General features: G+C 33.1%; 1 protein-coding gene across 1 annotated transcript in view; it reads left to right on the top strand.

Annotated features, from left to right (window-relative positions):
• Nucleotides 1-2459: 2459 nt before the first annotated feature.
• The window catches only part of LOC124364632 (BDNF/NT-3 growth factors receptor-like), a 94948-nt gene continuing 79998 nt past the window's right edge, over nt 2460-17409 (top strand). The window contains exons 1-2 of the mRNA XM_046820252.1: nt 2460-2545; nt 10370-10511. Of these exons, the coding sequence (XP_046676208.1) occupies nt 10430-10511 (82 nt within the window). The 5' untranslated portion in view covers nt 2460-2545; nt 10370-10429. The remainder of the gene's footprint in view (nt 2546-10369; nt 10512-17409) is intronic.

Genomic DNA, 17409 nt, shown 5'->3' with positions numbered 1-17409 from the left:
ATCATACTGACAGACATAAATAAAATCAAACAGAAAATCAGAAATTAAATTTTTCCATCTTTCGAAATGTATTAATTTGATATATTTTTCATAAAACTTATTATATAGGTTGCTATAATTGATTTCATTTCATTGCTGTACATTGATTTCACAGGTAACCCAACTATTTCAGCTCCAAGATTGCATCGACAATAAACAGGTATGGCCGACAACCATATCTCGTAACTCTGTGAGAGATAAGGTATTGGGAATAAGCTGAAAAGTGTTGAAAGTTGAATAGGCTAAATTTTAAATGAGATATACACGTTTTTTTTATAAATCACTTTTTAAATATTCTTAATCCACCCTTAGAGAAAACATAAAAGTTATTATATCCCAAAACTAATATTTATAATGGCGTATTCACACTGTAACTCTAAATACAAATTTCAGGATCAGGAATACATGTTTCCAGACGTGATATATGAGATGTAATGATGAGGTGGGGATGTTTGCTGTAGAGGTAGCTGAATACTCTTCTTTGGTGTTACTGGTGATTATTCTGTTGTGTTGGATAATTCTATTGTCATGTTCGACATCACTGCTGATAGGGAACATCAAGCCGACCAGTTTCCCGAGTACGCCCTCTTTGTAGGTAATCAATAAAGAAAAATCAAAAATAATCAATTAGGTAAAGATGAATTGTTAATTCATTATGTGAGTTCAGAGCGAAATCTTGTTAAGTGAGACAAGATACGGTTCATTGTCAGCAAACAAGTCAACAGATATTGTTCCGTTCCTGAGAAGTGAGATAGGATATTTAAATATATGTTTTGAGGCTGACTGTGTATATTTGAGTACTATATAAATCATTTCAGTCTACATTTTAGGATGTACATACTACGAGTAGTATAGAGGAAAAACATACCTCGATTGGCCCAATTATTAGCATTACAAAGGTAGGGTTCATTATTCCAAGGCGACGAAGAAATTCAAAACAAACCCTTTGCATAAAAGACACCTAGACTACAAAAGAGGATTAGCTAATTTACCCAGCAGCCTGCTGTGTAATCCAGATGAAGAGATATTCTCATTGTCTCATCAGGTGGACAAATGGGTGTTCTACGATGTTAACTGACACGGCCCCAAAGCACGACAGAACAACCATGTTTACAATACATAACGTATCACTATGGTAGGAAGGGTTGATTGATTCACTGTGTTTAGCTCCATTTCAACTTCAGCAACTTTTTCGGATCTCTTCTGGCGGACGAAACCAGATTCTAGGAATCAAGTCTGTGGCAGTGTCAGATTTCAGAGGCTTGCAGCGAGTTTTCTTCAATTGTAAGATAATTCCACGAATTAAGCATTACACTTTATCATAACAATTACATCATATTCTGGTAGAGCTTAAATACTGCCAACAAACAGTGCAGCCATTCACAACGAAGACATAACATTGTTACCTCATTTATGACTCAAAAATTCCCTTAAGTTATTTTTTCATAAGTATATTTATGAAAACGTGTATATTTTTAGTGCATCGTATTCAGCGATAGATATAATATATAAAATAACATTTCTGTGATTTTTAAAAACTTTCCTTAAAAGACTGAGAAAGATGAGGTGAAACGATTTAATTTCATACTGTCCGCGTTCCAAAAGTTCCTGAGCTTATGTTTTTATGCATTTTAAAATGCTTGTCTATACGACTATGTTTTTAAAAGCTTTCCTTATAATTTGATGAAGTTGCTTCGTGAGTTTATTCTGTTCTAAATTAAATTACTCCTCTCTTGGATATTTTAATAGATTTAATCTAAATCTGTTAATTTCAGTCACTTTTATGACAGCATGTTTGGAAATATTTTGCAGTTTTGATTATCCTAGAAAATTCCAAATTATTTGTATATATACTGTAACAGGTTATTCAGAAACAATAAACTTTATTGTACTTCATTGTAGAAACAATAAAAAAGTATAGTGAAGTAGTAAAAGTGATTAGATGCGTATTAATTATATTTTTTAAATGAGACACCTCCCATAAAGTTAGTATAAAAATACCGGTGTAAAAGTGTATGAAGTTTTCAACATTGTTCTTATGGGGCCATATCGTTTCACTACAAAACTTGTTAGCTGAACTAAACGCTAACCTCAAAATAATATTTGACTTCAACTATTTTTGGAAATTTCTGAATAATTTAAATCTTACATGTGCTGTCACTTGTATTGTTAAAATTATGGATTTATTTTTTCGTAATGAAAACCCAGATTTAATTGAGCCCTGACTCACTGAAGAGTAACCCGAGTGGGGCACCTCCCCCTTGTAATAACGAATATCAAGCAATAACCCCAGTAATGGACTATAGGGGATGGTATCGGGTAACCTGAGAGCTGAGAAGCGGCAAGTGTGTGATAAGATGGGTGTTGTAGGGTGGAGAGAGGGGGAGAAGCGGCCGTAGCTACCAGACTCTGGCAGTCTGTTCGTGGACGCGATACAGTGCACGTCGCAACGCCCGCCCGAGATATCAGTGATAACAGCTCGGCTTCTGGAACTTCCGTTCGCGAGGTGGGTGAACTGCAGTCTGCAAATATTAGTGTAACCCTTAAATATTTGTAACTTTCCGACACAGTTGAATTCTAATTCTCAAAAATAATACGGCTCGTCAATACTCCAAATTAAATTAAACAATTGTAGCCATAAATACTAATTAACAATTTCAAATTACTAAGGAAACCATTTCGGTCATAGTAAATTATGTACTTGGAGTAAAACAGTAGAACATACAATTATGAATTTGTTACAGTACATTACTCCTTAGGAACAAATGTTTGCAAGTTAATTACTTTTGGGAGGCGTTTACAATAATGTTAAATATTTGTAATTTTACATAATAAAAAAGTGATAATCAGCGCTTAATTATATGCGGTTGTTGGGAACGGAATTTAGTCCGTCCTGTTCTATCACAAGTTGAATATTCTGTTGACGCATAAAAAATTCATCCTCATATGTAAAAAATGCTCTCATGTGTAAAACTGCATTGAGAGCATTTTTCAGGATCAGTGTTATTATATTTTCTTAATTGGTATCTTTGTACTTTGAAGGATATAATTTGACGTCTAATGTTTCGTTTGAGCGTACATTCGTTTCCAAACTGTTATTCCAAACTCTGCAATTTTCTCATATGGTGAACTGTTTTTATGTGCATGGACGGAATATAACTTTATTTGTATTGAATCAATTTTAGTGAACAGTTTATGATGTAGGGTGTAATTTTCTAATTAGAATTGATCAAAATTTCTTCCTCTCATAAATTGTAGCCTGATAGTTTAATGTCTATCTCACTCCAGTCCGGCCTATGTAAATAATTTCCACGATACATAAAACTGTTACGTTCACGGATGTGAGTAATCGAGATAAACCATATTAAATTCTTGAATAGGATCTTTGTAGTATCGACTACAGTCATATGTGTAGTTTTATAATCAACCATTCATAAAAAATTGGGTAAATAATAGTTAAAAATATTCTGAAAATAAAACTGATTCAATGGATTAATGAAGGAACGTCCGAATGTAACAAGTCTCCAGGGCAAGCTTCGAGTCTTTACGTAGTAAACTATGCTGCCCTTGACTTTTTAGTTCTAAAATCAGGAAAGCTCTTCCGTGAGCCAAGAGGTGCATAGGTACCAAGTTTCAAGTCTATAGCGTCTTTGTATCTAGTGTTAACGCAAGGCCGACAGGCAGACGGGTGGAAACGTCTCTGATTTAAGGCAGGTCCCTAATGAACAAGATTTCGCGTAACAGGCATTGCTGAACTAGATGCAAAAATTCGAGTTTATTACTTGTTTTATTTTGTGTTACTGTGCCACTTGCTAAAATATCATATCATTTATTCAGTTTGTCCACAAATCTGTTTGTGTTGCGATTTTCTCGTTACTATTATGGCTACCTGTAAGACCTATGTAAAAATATTCGATAGAGCTCATCCAAATCCCATTGATTATTTTTGCCCATAGAGAAATGAAGCCTCACGCAAAATTTCCAGTCTGTTAGTTTGTTCCCGTGTTATTATTTGGACAGACAGACTTATGGACATACACATTACCCCACTACCGCTCAGCCATCAATTTTACTGTAGTACCAGTAAGTTCACCAATAGTACTGTAAATAACACAGTTCATGGTTGTAGCGATTCTCGACTTCTGCGTGTCACGACGCTCCAGTGTGGTTTGTTAATTATTCGCCTGAAGAAGAGATTAGATAACACACCTCGAAACGTAGTGTTACCGATTTGTTAAACAATGGCAAATGTAAGAAAAAATCCTGTTGCCTTTGCGTCAAAAAACCGTTGATCAAGTTTTTGACACATGAAGCTCTAACGTGAACGCGAGTAGGCCTATATCCTGGGATCTTATGGACAAAACACTCGTAAAATCCTACAACAAGCGGACCATAGTTTTCGTCCAAGGTAACCAGCCCAGGGAACCCGGAATACCCCCATTGGAATATTCAAAATTACGGACTTTAAAACTAAGTGTCATTTATACACTTTTCTTAAATAATAAAATCATTACTTTCATATATAATACTGTCGATTTGTACGCAATGCAACAGTGCAATGTACCCTGTGACCCAAGACGTTGTTTGTGTATTTGATCAGCCAACCAGTTGAGTATACATCTGCAAACTCTTATCGATGTTTGCATACTCGTGGGAAACACATTCAAAAGTGTAACGAAATTTGCAAAAAAAAAATGGCGGCTGCCGGCAACAATGCTTAGATTAAACAACTACACATGATCATGTCAATGTTCATGAAACAACAGTTTTTTTTTCAAAACAAACATAATTATATCCTAATCATATTATAAATGCGAAAGTATCTTTGTTTTTTCAATCTGTTTTCGCGGGTAAATTATTCATTATTATTATCATTATGGATAATAATGAAATTTTACATGGACACTTTTACGGTCCCTGGGATGAATATATGCATATTCTTATTTCGAAAATACCTCCGGGCTACGCCCCACTGGTCACTAAAGCAGTGAAATGTTAATTGGAAGAGCCTGTTAAATGTAATCAACGGTTCTGTGAAAACATTGTTTATGACATTATAACCAATAATTATTGTATTTAATAATTAATATAATATAATATATATATTTTCATATATATGAACGGTAAATATATATATATATGTATATATATATATATATATATATATATATATATATATATATATATATATATATATATTAATAATCTAGGAAACGGCTTAAAATTAAGTGGTTGCTGGGTAAAAGGCACATTTCCACAACACTAAAAACGTGGGTATGAGATGGATTTTAAAAGTAACGACATTATTTAAATTGGTTTTGCATATGATAAAGATAATTGTCAAAATAATATTAAATCCGTTTTAAAATTGTCTTACTTGTAATTTTATCAAGACTTTGAATATTTTCCTTCTGTAATGATTTGTTGGTAATATAATATATTAGTTTGCAAGAAACATATATTTGTTTATCTCTATAAATTTTTATAAGATAGTAACGGTTGTGGGTATTACTATCTTATGCTAATGTAATTTTAAAAATTTGTTGGAGATGACCATCACCAGGAAATGTGTAATGGTTCTTTAAATAATTAAAAGTTTAATAACTGTAAGATTTTGTGGATTGTGTAAGAATTCTAAGAAACTGAATGATTAAAAAAATAAGTTTTGTGTTCTGGGGGTCATGATAGGTGAAGTTATGTAGAAATTGTCAATAAGTGTAACCAGGAGGGCGGTTGCGATCGGGTGGTTTTCTACAAAAATTCGGCTTAAAATCTATTTTGTACCAATAAAGTATATAAGGTTGTATCAAATATAAAATTAATGTCAAACTTTTGATTATTGCTCTTTTTGAAAGGGTATGTTTTCTTATGACTGGTATGTAGAAAAAACCTAAGAATCTATAAAAGTAACGGCTGTGTAATGCTGCACGCTTTGTGGTATCAAAGTCAGAAGTGGATATTGTATGAAGATATTTACTGACCTGGACACTTCATATCGCGAACTAAGTAGCCAAGATGTTAAACTTTGACAGAACGATTAGCAACTAAAATTATTGCTTAAGCGTTAACGAAAGCTATTACACAGAAGGGCTGGCACAACACTTTCTTCTCATGCGGTGCGATTTGGCTGAGCATTACTTAAGGTATATCTCAAGAACTGATTTATTTATTAAGTAATTATTTGCTGTAAAAATACTACCGCATTTTGCAAAAAATTGCATTAGCGATACATTTTATTTATTTACATTCTCGAGGTAAAACCATTTTGATGACTGAGCGTTAGCAAAACTACTCTAATGGGTGGAAAACTGTCATTTCTGTCTCTCTATCCACACGATATCTCGAAAACGAACGGACCTATATACTTACCATTTTCATGTATTTATAAATAGGTAACACCGACTTTGATAATGTTATTTCACCCTAAATGGTATTTGGCTGAGCGTTGGCGTAGAACTTAACTGTCCCCAAAAAACTCATGAGAACGATTTGACCAATATACCAGTAAACCCTATTCCTACATAAATCCAATTTCACCCTATTCCATACATCCAAGTTTCACGTTGGTTTATGCAACTTGATGAGTGTTACTGAATCCTTATCTCAGGGGAATATCTCGAGCACAAATTGACCTATGGAGTGGATGGTGCATGTATCTTTGTGAGATTTCGTTGGGCTTCAACGTAGCCTAAATATCTCTCAAAATCAATTTCATGTGCACATTTTGCTAGAAATTAATTTCTACATAGGCACGATTATGAGTTAGATGATAACGTGTAATGTAAATGTTGCGTGCACCTTCAGCGAAGCCTGTTACGCGACACGTTTTGTATTTGTACCTTAAATGAAAATAACTACCGATAATTGCCTGTTGTTAGTGTGTATTAAAAATACTAGATACTGACCTGTAAACTAATCCAAGAATTCCCCTCGTGAATAATTCAAACATATCAAACTCAAAGTAAATCAAAGTGTTAGTGTAAAACTTCAAACGCAAAGAGCTATCTCGAAATGTTAGCCTGAAGTTCTGTTTTGAATGAATTGAATAATGATTCTTAATTCCCTCTGCGTTCAGAAAGTCTACACTTCGTTGAATTTTTACTGGAAGTATAAAAGCTTCCTCAGAATATGAACGCTTTATGTTCTGAGAAGCTCCATTCTTGAGTCAACGTATCGATGTAATAATGGAATATTGAAAGGAGGCGTATCAGATTGTTATTAAGCGTGTTCTGACCTGTTTCACAGACCCTTGCGTTATAAAAACGTCTTTAGGTTTAAAATCCTAAGTAAATTAAAAATTTTTAATACCGTTATTTTAGTTTTACTAATACATAATCATATCAACCCAGGCGCTTAAAATCTTTAATAGTTAACTAGTTTTAATTTTAATGATTTTTTGGATTTTTAGAATTAATTTTCGTACAATTTTTATTGAGTTCTGTATAAAACGTATATAATTAATTGTCCCTCGGCCATGTAAGAAACCCCAAATCACAGAACAAATCGTGTAATTTAGCCCGTAATAGATGTATAGCAATGGTTTTAAGGCATGGTATTAACAATCACTATGTTAATTGACGTTGATAGAGCACAAACACAGCTACTCTACATCTAGAGCTTACAGCTGGTTAGTTTGCAGGTACAACCATGTACCTGCAAACTTCCATTGTTTCCAATGAATTGATCTAGCTACTTTTTGTGCCGATTTTTGGACAAATCGAATAAACCAAATACCTCATTTATTCAGTTAGAACATTGTAAACCAAAGGTGTAAAATTTAGACTAAACTCCGTTGTTCATGCTGTTGACATGATCGATGGTTTAAGGAAGTGACATTTGGTATAAGGACCTTTTCTTAAATTCCTCTTGAACTTAAAATAATAACAATAGTCTTTAACAATGCTGTTGGTCACAAATTAAAGTACCTAAATTATATTATTAATAAAAACAAATCTATATCTCTTCCTTTCCACAAAGATACAATTTTTTTTATTCTCCGATCACAGGTTTTGTACGTTTTAAAAGTGGATATATTTGAGCTACCTCACGCGCGCGTGCACACACACACACACACACACACACACACACACACACACACACCTCAATTTCAAAATTGAAGCGGTTTGTGAACCAAGTCAGAACACCCTTAATAACTATATACAATATATAACAATTATTGGACTTCTCGGTGTAAAATTTCCTTTAATATTTCGGCATTTGTCGTTTTCAAAAAGGTATAATAAAAAATAACTTAAATATAATTAATAAATATAAATAAATTTGGTTTGCTGTATTATTTTTTATTATACCTTTTTGAAAACGGCAAATGCCGAAATATTAAAGGCAATTTTATACCGTTATACCGAGATGTCCAATAATTGTTATGATAGAGAAATTCTGCATTTATACACCCGAAGTGAATATATATATATATATATATATATATATATATATATATATATATATATATACATAGGTTTGATATATTGTAATAACCCAATTTGCTTAAGTAGCAGTTCAATAAAAACATGCCGTTGATCATATCATAGTATATGCCAATAATGTATAAAATCCGTTATTTTATGTTTTCCATTTTTTTTCTTTATCTAAAATACGTGTGATATTATTGTATTATATTATGAAGTATTTTAAAAAGTCAATGAAAACAAGTATAAGTGCGTCCCTAAGACGATGGACCAGAAAGTGTACGTGCAACAGCTCCCAGTACGCTCTGAACGTGTAGCCTGACGTCTAAACCTACGTCACGTCAAGGCGTCACGACGCGCCGCGTCTCGTATGCGAGCACGAGCGGGACCGCTTGAGACATGGCCCATCGTTTACGGAGTTATAGCTTTCTTACTTGTTGCAATAATTGGATTTACTATTTAACAATTCATTCGATTTCATAATAATGGCTTTAAAAGGTATTCATTCTTAAGATTGTTAAAATTTATTAAAATCTTAATAACTTACGCACTAAATATTCTCTAAAACCATTTTGAGGATAGGTTCGTTTTATGTGTACCTAATTTTACTGAGTATTGATTTTGTTGTAATTCAGTTCGTTGGTTTAAAAAAAATTGTGTTACTCATGTTATAATTGGCGTTTGAATACCTGAACAAAAGTTTAAATTGCCTTTATCAAAATATGCAGGCTTTTAAGCATTTCTGTGTTTACTTATTTTTATGTAGATTTCGTAGAAATATAGCTATAGAAATCTCCCTCATGACGGAAGATATTTTGCATTTTGTCCGATAATTATTTCCAAAATCCAAAATCAACATAATCTAAAAAGTTGTATATATATATATATATATTAAAATGGGCAATCATACCTTTTAATATGGCGGCAATTAGAAATTTTTAACCTTACTCCGAGTTAAACAAAATTATACATTTTAAATTGTATGATTACAATTCATTTCCAACACAGGGCCAAAAAGATATATTTTACAAATATTCTTGGTAACTTTTATTATTGTACTACTTTCGAAATCTATTTTCAAGAATAGGGCCGTTCGAAGTTTGGAAAAGGAATGCTTATATCCAAGTTATGCATCATAGAGCTAAAGAAAAATATTGATGAAAAAAATTATTAATTTAAATAAAAGATAATAATTATACAAAATTAAATTAATTATTAATCTAATTATTATTTAATTTAATAATTAAATTATTTATTTATTAATAATCAATAAATTATTGTTTGGTATTATGTATTTCTTTTTTATTTCCAGATGGCGGGGGTAAAAATTATTGCGTAGTAGTTTCCAAAATTGCGAAAATAATTTAGAAAATGATAACTACCGTTTCTTGATATATTCAGACAAAACTTGGCACAGACAGTACCTGTAGCTGTATGATTAAACTCAAGCTAAAACTTCAAGATAGCGGCCATTTACATGTGTGAAAAAGTTGTATTTCAGGACATAATCATGGAGTATCTAGGTGTTTGAAAGCGTTATGATTTATTATCAATCCAACATTGAGAGTTTTATTTTCCATCAATGTTGTGCAAATTAAACATCTGAACGCATTTTGAGATGTACAGATGACGGTTTCATCTGAATCTACCTCTTTTCCCATTGAACCGGAAGGGATATTTTAGCCATTGCTATAATTCGTATTGCCAAATATTTCCAAAATCAATTTGTACTGTAAGTAGCTCTAAACCCTACTGAACAACACGAGTAGTAGTGTTTTAATTGTAGTGACATGTAAATGTCAATAGTGACTTGATGATAACAGTTGACAGACAACACTCTACCGGCCGCTGTCCTTTGTGTTATCAGAGTTGCATGTTTGTGTGAGCTGACACTGTTGGTGTAGGCAGGGTCGGAGTCCACACAAACAGTTGGTGACCGGGTGTGACCGGGATGTGACGTCATCATGGCTAAGGGACGACCTCGCAGGATACTCTACCGTACACTGCGACCGGAGGCACTCATGGCGGAACCTGTGGACAATCTGGGTGAGTACCAAATCTTACGATGTAGCAGTATCGATACCTCCCTCCACCTTACTTGGCGAGGAGTCTACAGTTCCCCTCCTCACACCATGTAGCTTACTTATGTTTCTGCAGAAACTTGGACACTGTTTAATCTCTGTAGAAATGTATAAACAAAATTTGAAAGTTCAGGATCCAAGGGCTAATTTAATTGTATATAAACACACAGTCTGGCTTTTATTTTTTAGAGTTTACTCTACGAAATAAATTTTAGCTTTGGCGGAAACCGATATGGTAGGGTATAAAAAGAGTTAAAATACGAAACTAAAATCTTTTCTCAGATCACATTTTTCTTAGTTTGTAACACCTAAAACCAACCACAGACACGTAAATGAATAAACTAAGTGTCAGAGTAAATATCCGTATAAAGAGCAGGATATGGCCAAAGAGGGTGAATTTCAATGTTTTAACCAAGTTGCCAACGATTATATAATTATTATTTATGTATTTAAAGGTCGATTTTTCATTTTGTCGAGGTAAAAATGTATGTTCCAACCACATTATACTTTAATGATTTAACCCTCTTGATTTCCATTTTCGCCAAAACTGACGAGTTTCAAGGCTTCAAGAATAGATAAGGTTATTAACTTTCTTAATAATAAAATTGAATGTTATCATTTATTTTAGCAACAAACAGTAGGCCTACCTGAACTGTCTGCAATACAACAGGTCTTCTGCAACTCTAGAAAAGAGCAAATCATCATTGTCGTGCTATGTCAGTTATTCCTACAAGCTATTTTATTACTTGACTGTTGGGGGGAAAAAACTTTCAAATCGCATATAAAAACCACAGTGTTCTGGTTGCAAACTAATTTCAAATTAATGGTAAACCTAATCATATTGTAACTGTCAAAAATATAAATCAGTTAAGTGATATTAAAGATGCTCACACTTGAGGTAGGTGTGCAGGTTATTTTTAATTTAAGTTTTTGCGGTAATTTTACAATGTTATTTAAATAATATTTTTATTAATTTTCAAATGTTTATTGTGTGAACATGTACTTTGTTGTGGTTCAGTACATATAGTTAAAGTTCCGATCACTTACTAAAGAGGTCGAAGATTCATTATCCAGGTTAACTAAGTGGATTATACCTTATTATTTCTGAGCAATTCCAGAAGGAACCCAACTTTAAGACAGCGTGAAACGTTTTGGATTGTACCATTGTATTGTAATATTCCCATAGCCTAGTGCCAATTCGCATTGTACAGGCACACGACTTCACTTCCCTTGAACTCGTTAGAGGAATTTCTTTTAGGAAAGAAATCAATCGACGGCACATGTGCAGTTTTGGTGGAGATCGAAATGGGTGGCCATCAAAATTGTTAAAATAGGTAAATTGTTCTTAGATCAGACTTAAAAACCAATCTTGACATGTTAAATCTGCGGCAGCTGCAGCTGACCGTGTAGGACGGTGATATAACTATTATTTTAGATATATGAGTTATACACGATAATATACACGAAATATAGTCATATACATATACAGAGTGTCCTGTAACTCTCTGGACAAAGGTGTGCCACGTTATTGCTCAGGTCAAGACAAACATACGTATTTCACCATATGAACATGGGTCTTTGATGTTTAGTTTCACATCTGTCTGTATGTATGAGTTTTTTTTTAGTAAAAAAATTAATATCTTAAAAACTAATAAATTAAATAATACCAAATTTGGCTCAAATGTGTATAATGACAAGGCCAATTGCTGAAAAATATAACGAAATTATCTTTAGTATTTTCAAAATTTTGACCATTAAAACTTTTAAACTTTGAATATCTTAAAAACTAGTATTGTTCTAAAGAATTGCAAGAATAGCAGCTTTTAGAGGATTTTATTACAAATGTAATGACACCAAAATTATTTAAACTTAATGTGACAAGGCATGGCCCACATTGATGTTCTCAGCGAATAGCCAACAGTAAAAAAATTGAATAAACGGCAGCTCTCCAGCATTTGATTCAAATTTGGGTTACTTTAATTTATGACTTTTTAAGGTATTAATTTTTTTAATAGAAAAAACATACAGACAAACAGGTGGAAACAAGCATCATACGGTGAAATAGGTATCTCTTGACCTGAGCAATAACGTGGTATACCTTTGTCAAGAGAGTTACGGGACATTCTGTATATATGTATGTGTAATAATATATATTTAATAACCGGTACTCATTAAAAGCTATTTATAAATTACCAGACGATTCTTCCAAAATCAAATTGTAATATTTAGAACAAACGCATCAATCAATTAGTCATCAAGTCAAAATTAACTTTAGGTTTAAATAAGAAATAATCTATTTAAAGTAGTCTAAATAATGTAAAACAAAATTTATAGCCTATTTTCTTGTTCAGAATGTACAATTAAAAATAAGAAAATGATTTATACTTTGTTTAAATTTGATTAGAACACATGCATTATGATTATTCTTAATTTGAATATAAGGAAACTTGATACATTCTTATAATATACAAAGGAGTTTAAAAACGACACTATAAAAACTATAGTTTTTGATTTAAAAATTTCAGCTGGTACTAAAAATGTATTGTGTTAAATTTTTTTCTTTCTTTGTCTGCACTATATTTTATATCCTTTTTGAGAACGAAATTACGTTGAAATATTAAAGGAAAATATGTCTTTTTCTTTTAGTATTTTATGTGTGTGTGTGTGTGTGTGTGTATGCATGCATTTGACGGTCGGTTTTAAGAGTAACAAACTAGGGGAAGGATAAACCGAGAAAATTATTATTTTTTCACATTTTGATCCGTTACCGTCCCATTTCACCTCCACCAAAACTGAACCGGAACTGTGGATCGTTTTCTTTCCTAACATAAATTCCTTTATCGATTCCAAAGATACTCCGTGTTGTGTGAATGTACTGTGCGAATAGGCTCTCCGCTCCCAGACTACAACTCTTCAGATGTTTGCCTCACAGTTTCGTTAAACACAACCGGAATTATTAGCAGTTAATGCGAATTTTACTGTCTAAATAAAACATCCGCCGCGACCACCTCTGGATTAACTACAAGCCTTCAGCAGTGGCGCCTTCTCGGACACAACAACACAAACAACGGCTCTGTTGTTCACTATTCTATTTATTTACAAGATGCTAAATTTACATAGAGTTGCTTCTCAGAGCGGATTAGTGTTTATCCAACAGAGTCTGCACACTAATTAAGTTTAAAGACTACGAAGTTCGTTTTGTAGCAAACAATTAGTTAACAAAGATCAAATTTACAGTTAATACAAATTATTTAGCTTTATTCAGATACTGTGAAGTCCGAGAGTTGCAAATTGTTCTCTTCTCAATAATATGGAAGTAGTTTGTCTGTTTTATTTTACAGATACATAAAATTGTGCAAAATTATTAACTGACATTAATAGAAAAATACTGAAAGTCGCTTAGTTCGTTCCAAATAAATATTTAATTCAATTATAGATTTTTAATTTATGACTAGTTCTGGGCTTGAGTAACCACCTTGGAGGAAGTGGTTGGTTGTTTGCTTCTCCGACCTAACATCGATAATTAAAAAAAACAAAATTCATAATATTCCTCAACTCTGAATAAAACATTTGTTGCTTTCTCAAAATATATAGTTTTGCTAATAATTAGTTCAGAAACCATTTAAATGCATTTAATATTTTATTTTATTCCTCATATCACGGTATTGTATTAAACATTTTATTCTTAGAGCAAATGAGGTGTTCTTGTGTTTATGAAATAAAAATGTGTTATTGTGTTAGTTATATGTTAATTACACACTAATTCTATCTACAAACTTCTAATTTTCATACGTTGTAAAGATGTGTCTGCCAGAAACACAGTAGTAACATAGCTATGTTGAGAAGAACTGATTCATTGTGAATGTTGAGTTTCGTCTCTGTTCATCTTCGTCTTAGAGTCTTAGTCTTGTCTCTGACGCTGTCACAGACTTGACTCCTGAAATCTAGAATCATTTTCATCATAAGAGATCCAAAAACATTGGCGACAAAGTAGCTCATAAAAATTAACTTTTTACACCTTATCGACATCACAGATTGGGTCTTAATGTAGCGTCTTTTCTCTAACGCTGTCCCAGACTTGACTCCTGAAATCTAGAATCATTTTCATCATAAGAGATCCAAATACATTGGCGACAAGGTAGCTCATAAAAATTAACTTTTTACACCTTATCGACATCACAGATTGGGTCTTAATGTAGCGTCTTTTCTCTAACGCTGTCCCAGACTTGACTCCTGAAATCTAGAATCATTTTCATCATAAGAGATCCAAATACATTGGCGACAAGGTAGCTCATAAAAATTAACTTTTTACACCTTATCGACATCACAGATTGGGTCTTAATGTAGCGTCTTTTCTCTAACGCTGTCCCAGAATTGACTCCTGAAATCTAGAATCATTTTCATCATAAGAGATCCAAATACATTGGCGACAAGGTAGCTCATAAAAATTAACTTTTTACACCTTATCGACATCACAGATTGGGTCTTAATGTAGGCGTCTTTTCTCTAACGCTGTCACAGACTTAACTCCTGAAATCTAGAATCATTTTCATCATAAGAGATCCAAAAAAATTGGCGACAAAGTAGTTCATATAAATTAACTTTTTACACCTTATCGACATCACAGATTGGGTCTTAATGTAGCGTCTTTTCTCTAACGCTGTCCCAGACTTGACTCCTGAAATCTAGAATCATTTTCATCATAAGAGATCCAAATACATTGGCGACAAGGTAGCTCATAAAAATTAACTTTTTACACCTTATCGACATCACAGATTGGGTCTTAATGTAGCGTCTTTTCTCTAACGCTGTCCCAGACTTGACTCCTGAAATCTAGAATCATTTTCATCATAAGAGATCCAAATACATTGGCGACAAGGTAGCTCATAAAAATTAACTTTTTACACCTTATCGACATCACAGATTGGGTCTTAATGTAGCGTCTTTTCTCTAACGCTGTCCCAGACTTGACTCCTGAAATCTAGAATCATTTTCATCATAAGAGATCCAAATACATTGGCGACAAGGTAGCTCATAAAAATTAACTTTTTACACCTTATCGACATCACAGATTGGGTCTTAATGTAGGCGTCTTTTCTCTAACGCTGTCACAGACTTAACTCCTGAAATCTAGAATCATTTTCATCATAAGAGATCCAAAAAAATTGGCGACAAAGTAGTTCATATAAATTAACTTTTTACACCTTATCGACATCACAGATTGGGTCTTAATGTAGCGTCTTTTCTCTAACGCTGTCCCAGACTTGACTCCTGAAATCTAGAATCATTTTCATCATAAGAGATCCAAATACATTGGCGACAAGGTAGCTCATAAAAATTAACTTTTTACACCTTATCGACATCACAGATTGGGTCTTAATGTAGGCGTCTTTTCTCTAACGCTGTCACAGACTTAACTCCTGAAATCTAGAATCATTTTCATCATAAGAGATCCAAAAACATTGGCGACAAAGTAGTTCATAAAAATTAACTTGTTACACCTTATCGACATCACAGATTGGGTCTTAATGTAGCGTCTTTTCTCTAACGCTGTCCCAGACTTGACTCCTGAAATCTAGAATCATTTTCATCATAAGAGATCCAAATACATTGGCGACAAGGTAGCTCATAAAAATTAACTTTTTACACCTTATCGACATCACAGATTGGGTCTTAATGTAGCGCCTTTTCTCTAACGCTGTCCCAGACTTGACTCCTGAAATCTAGAATCATTTTCATCATAAGAGATCCATAAACATTGGCGACAAAGTAGCTAAAAATTAACTTATTACATCATCGACATCACATATTGGGTCTTAGTGTAGCGTCTTGTCTCTGACGCTGTCACAGACTTGACTCCTGAATTATAGATTTATTTTCTTTTGAAGAGATCCAAAATAATTGGTGACAAAGTAGCTCAAAATTAACTTTTTACATATTATCGACATCAGAGACAACCAGATTGGTGAAGGAACATTCTCATCATCTCATCAGGAGCGCAAGTTCACTACGGACGTCAGATTGCAGTCGCTGCACCAAGAACAAGATGTACTTGAACTGAACTGAACCTTTTCACAGAAAACCAGTGTTAGTTATATTTAGTTACTGGATCAGTCTGTGTTTTAGTACCTATAGAAAGAAAATAGTGATTCCTCAGAAATTGAACAATGTTGATGTTGTTGGCTAGTAAGAGGCACTTGGTACGTGATTCACAGTCTATTTTGGTACAATGTACTTTTATCTTTCAAAGGGCTGGCATTTTGTTTTATTTATCCCTGGTTTTTCTTAGTATTGCGTTAACTCACCAAACTTGATTTTACTTTTCTCTGTTGCTCTATGTTGCTTTGTAAAAATTCTAAATATCATTTTCCGTTCACTGTCTTCTCTTTATTCCTTATTTTCCAAGTAAATATACTTGGGTTTGCACAATATACATTATCACAGAGTGAAGAATAAAAAGTGCATTATGGCATTTTCATATCGTATGGAAAAATACCAAAGTTCGTGTTTTTACTCACAAACTTGAAAAGTTTGCTAAGAACAACAATCCGGTCTGTTTGTTTATAGTTCGGTCCCATATTACTTAAATGAGATGTATAACACATTTAATCACTCCTCCCAAACATTTAATTGATGCAGTAAATAAATGTATGGGGAAGCTGCTTACTGAAGCATGTTTAGTACCCGTTGACCGGATACATCATGATGTTATATAGTCGGTTCTTATTATTTCCGTGAACGTGATTTCCGTAGTTGGATTCCGTATGTTTTATGCTCGCCATTATTTGATTTTAATTGTCTCAACATAATTTTATTTTATTATTTTTAGAGTGAAATGGTTGAGTATAAACAGTTATTAGGCT

Source organism: Homalodisca vitripennis, chromosome 6, assembly GCF_021130785.1.
Source record: "Homalodisca vitripennis isolate AUS2020 chromosome 6, UT_GWSS_2.1, whole genome shotgun sequence".
Taxonomy (NCBI): domain Eukaryota; kingdom Metazoa; phylum Arthropoda; class Insecta; order Hemiptera; family Cicadellidae; genus Homalodisca; species Homalodisca vitripennis.
This window is presented reverse-complemented; position numbering and strand designations above follow the sequence as displayed.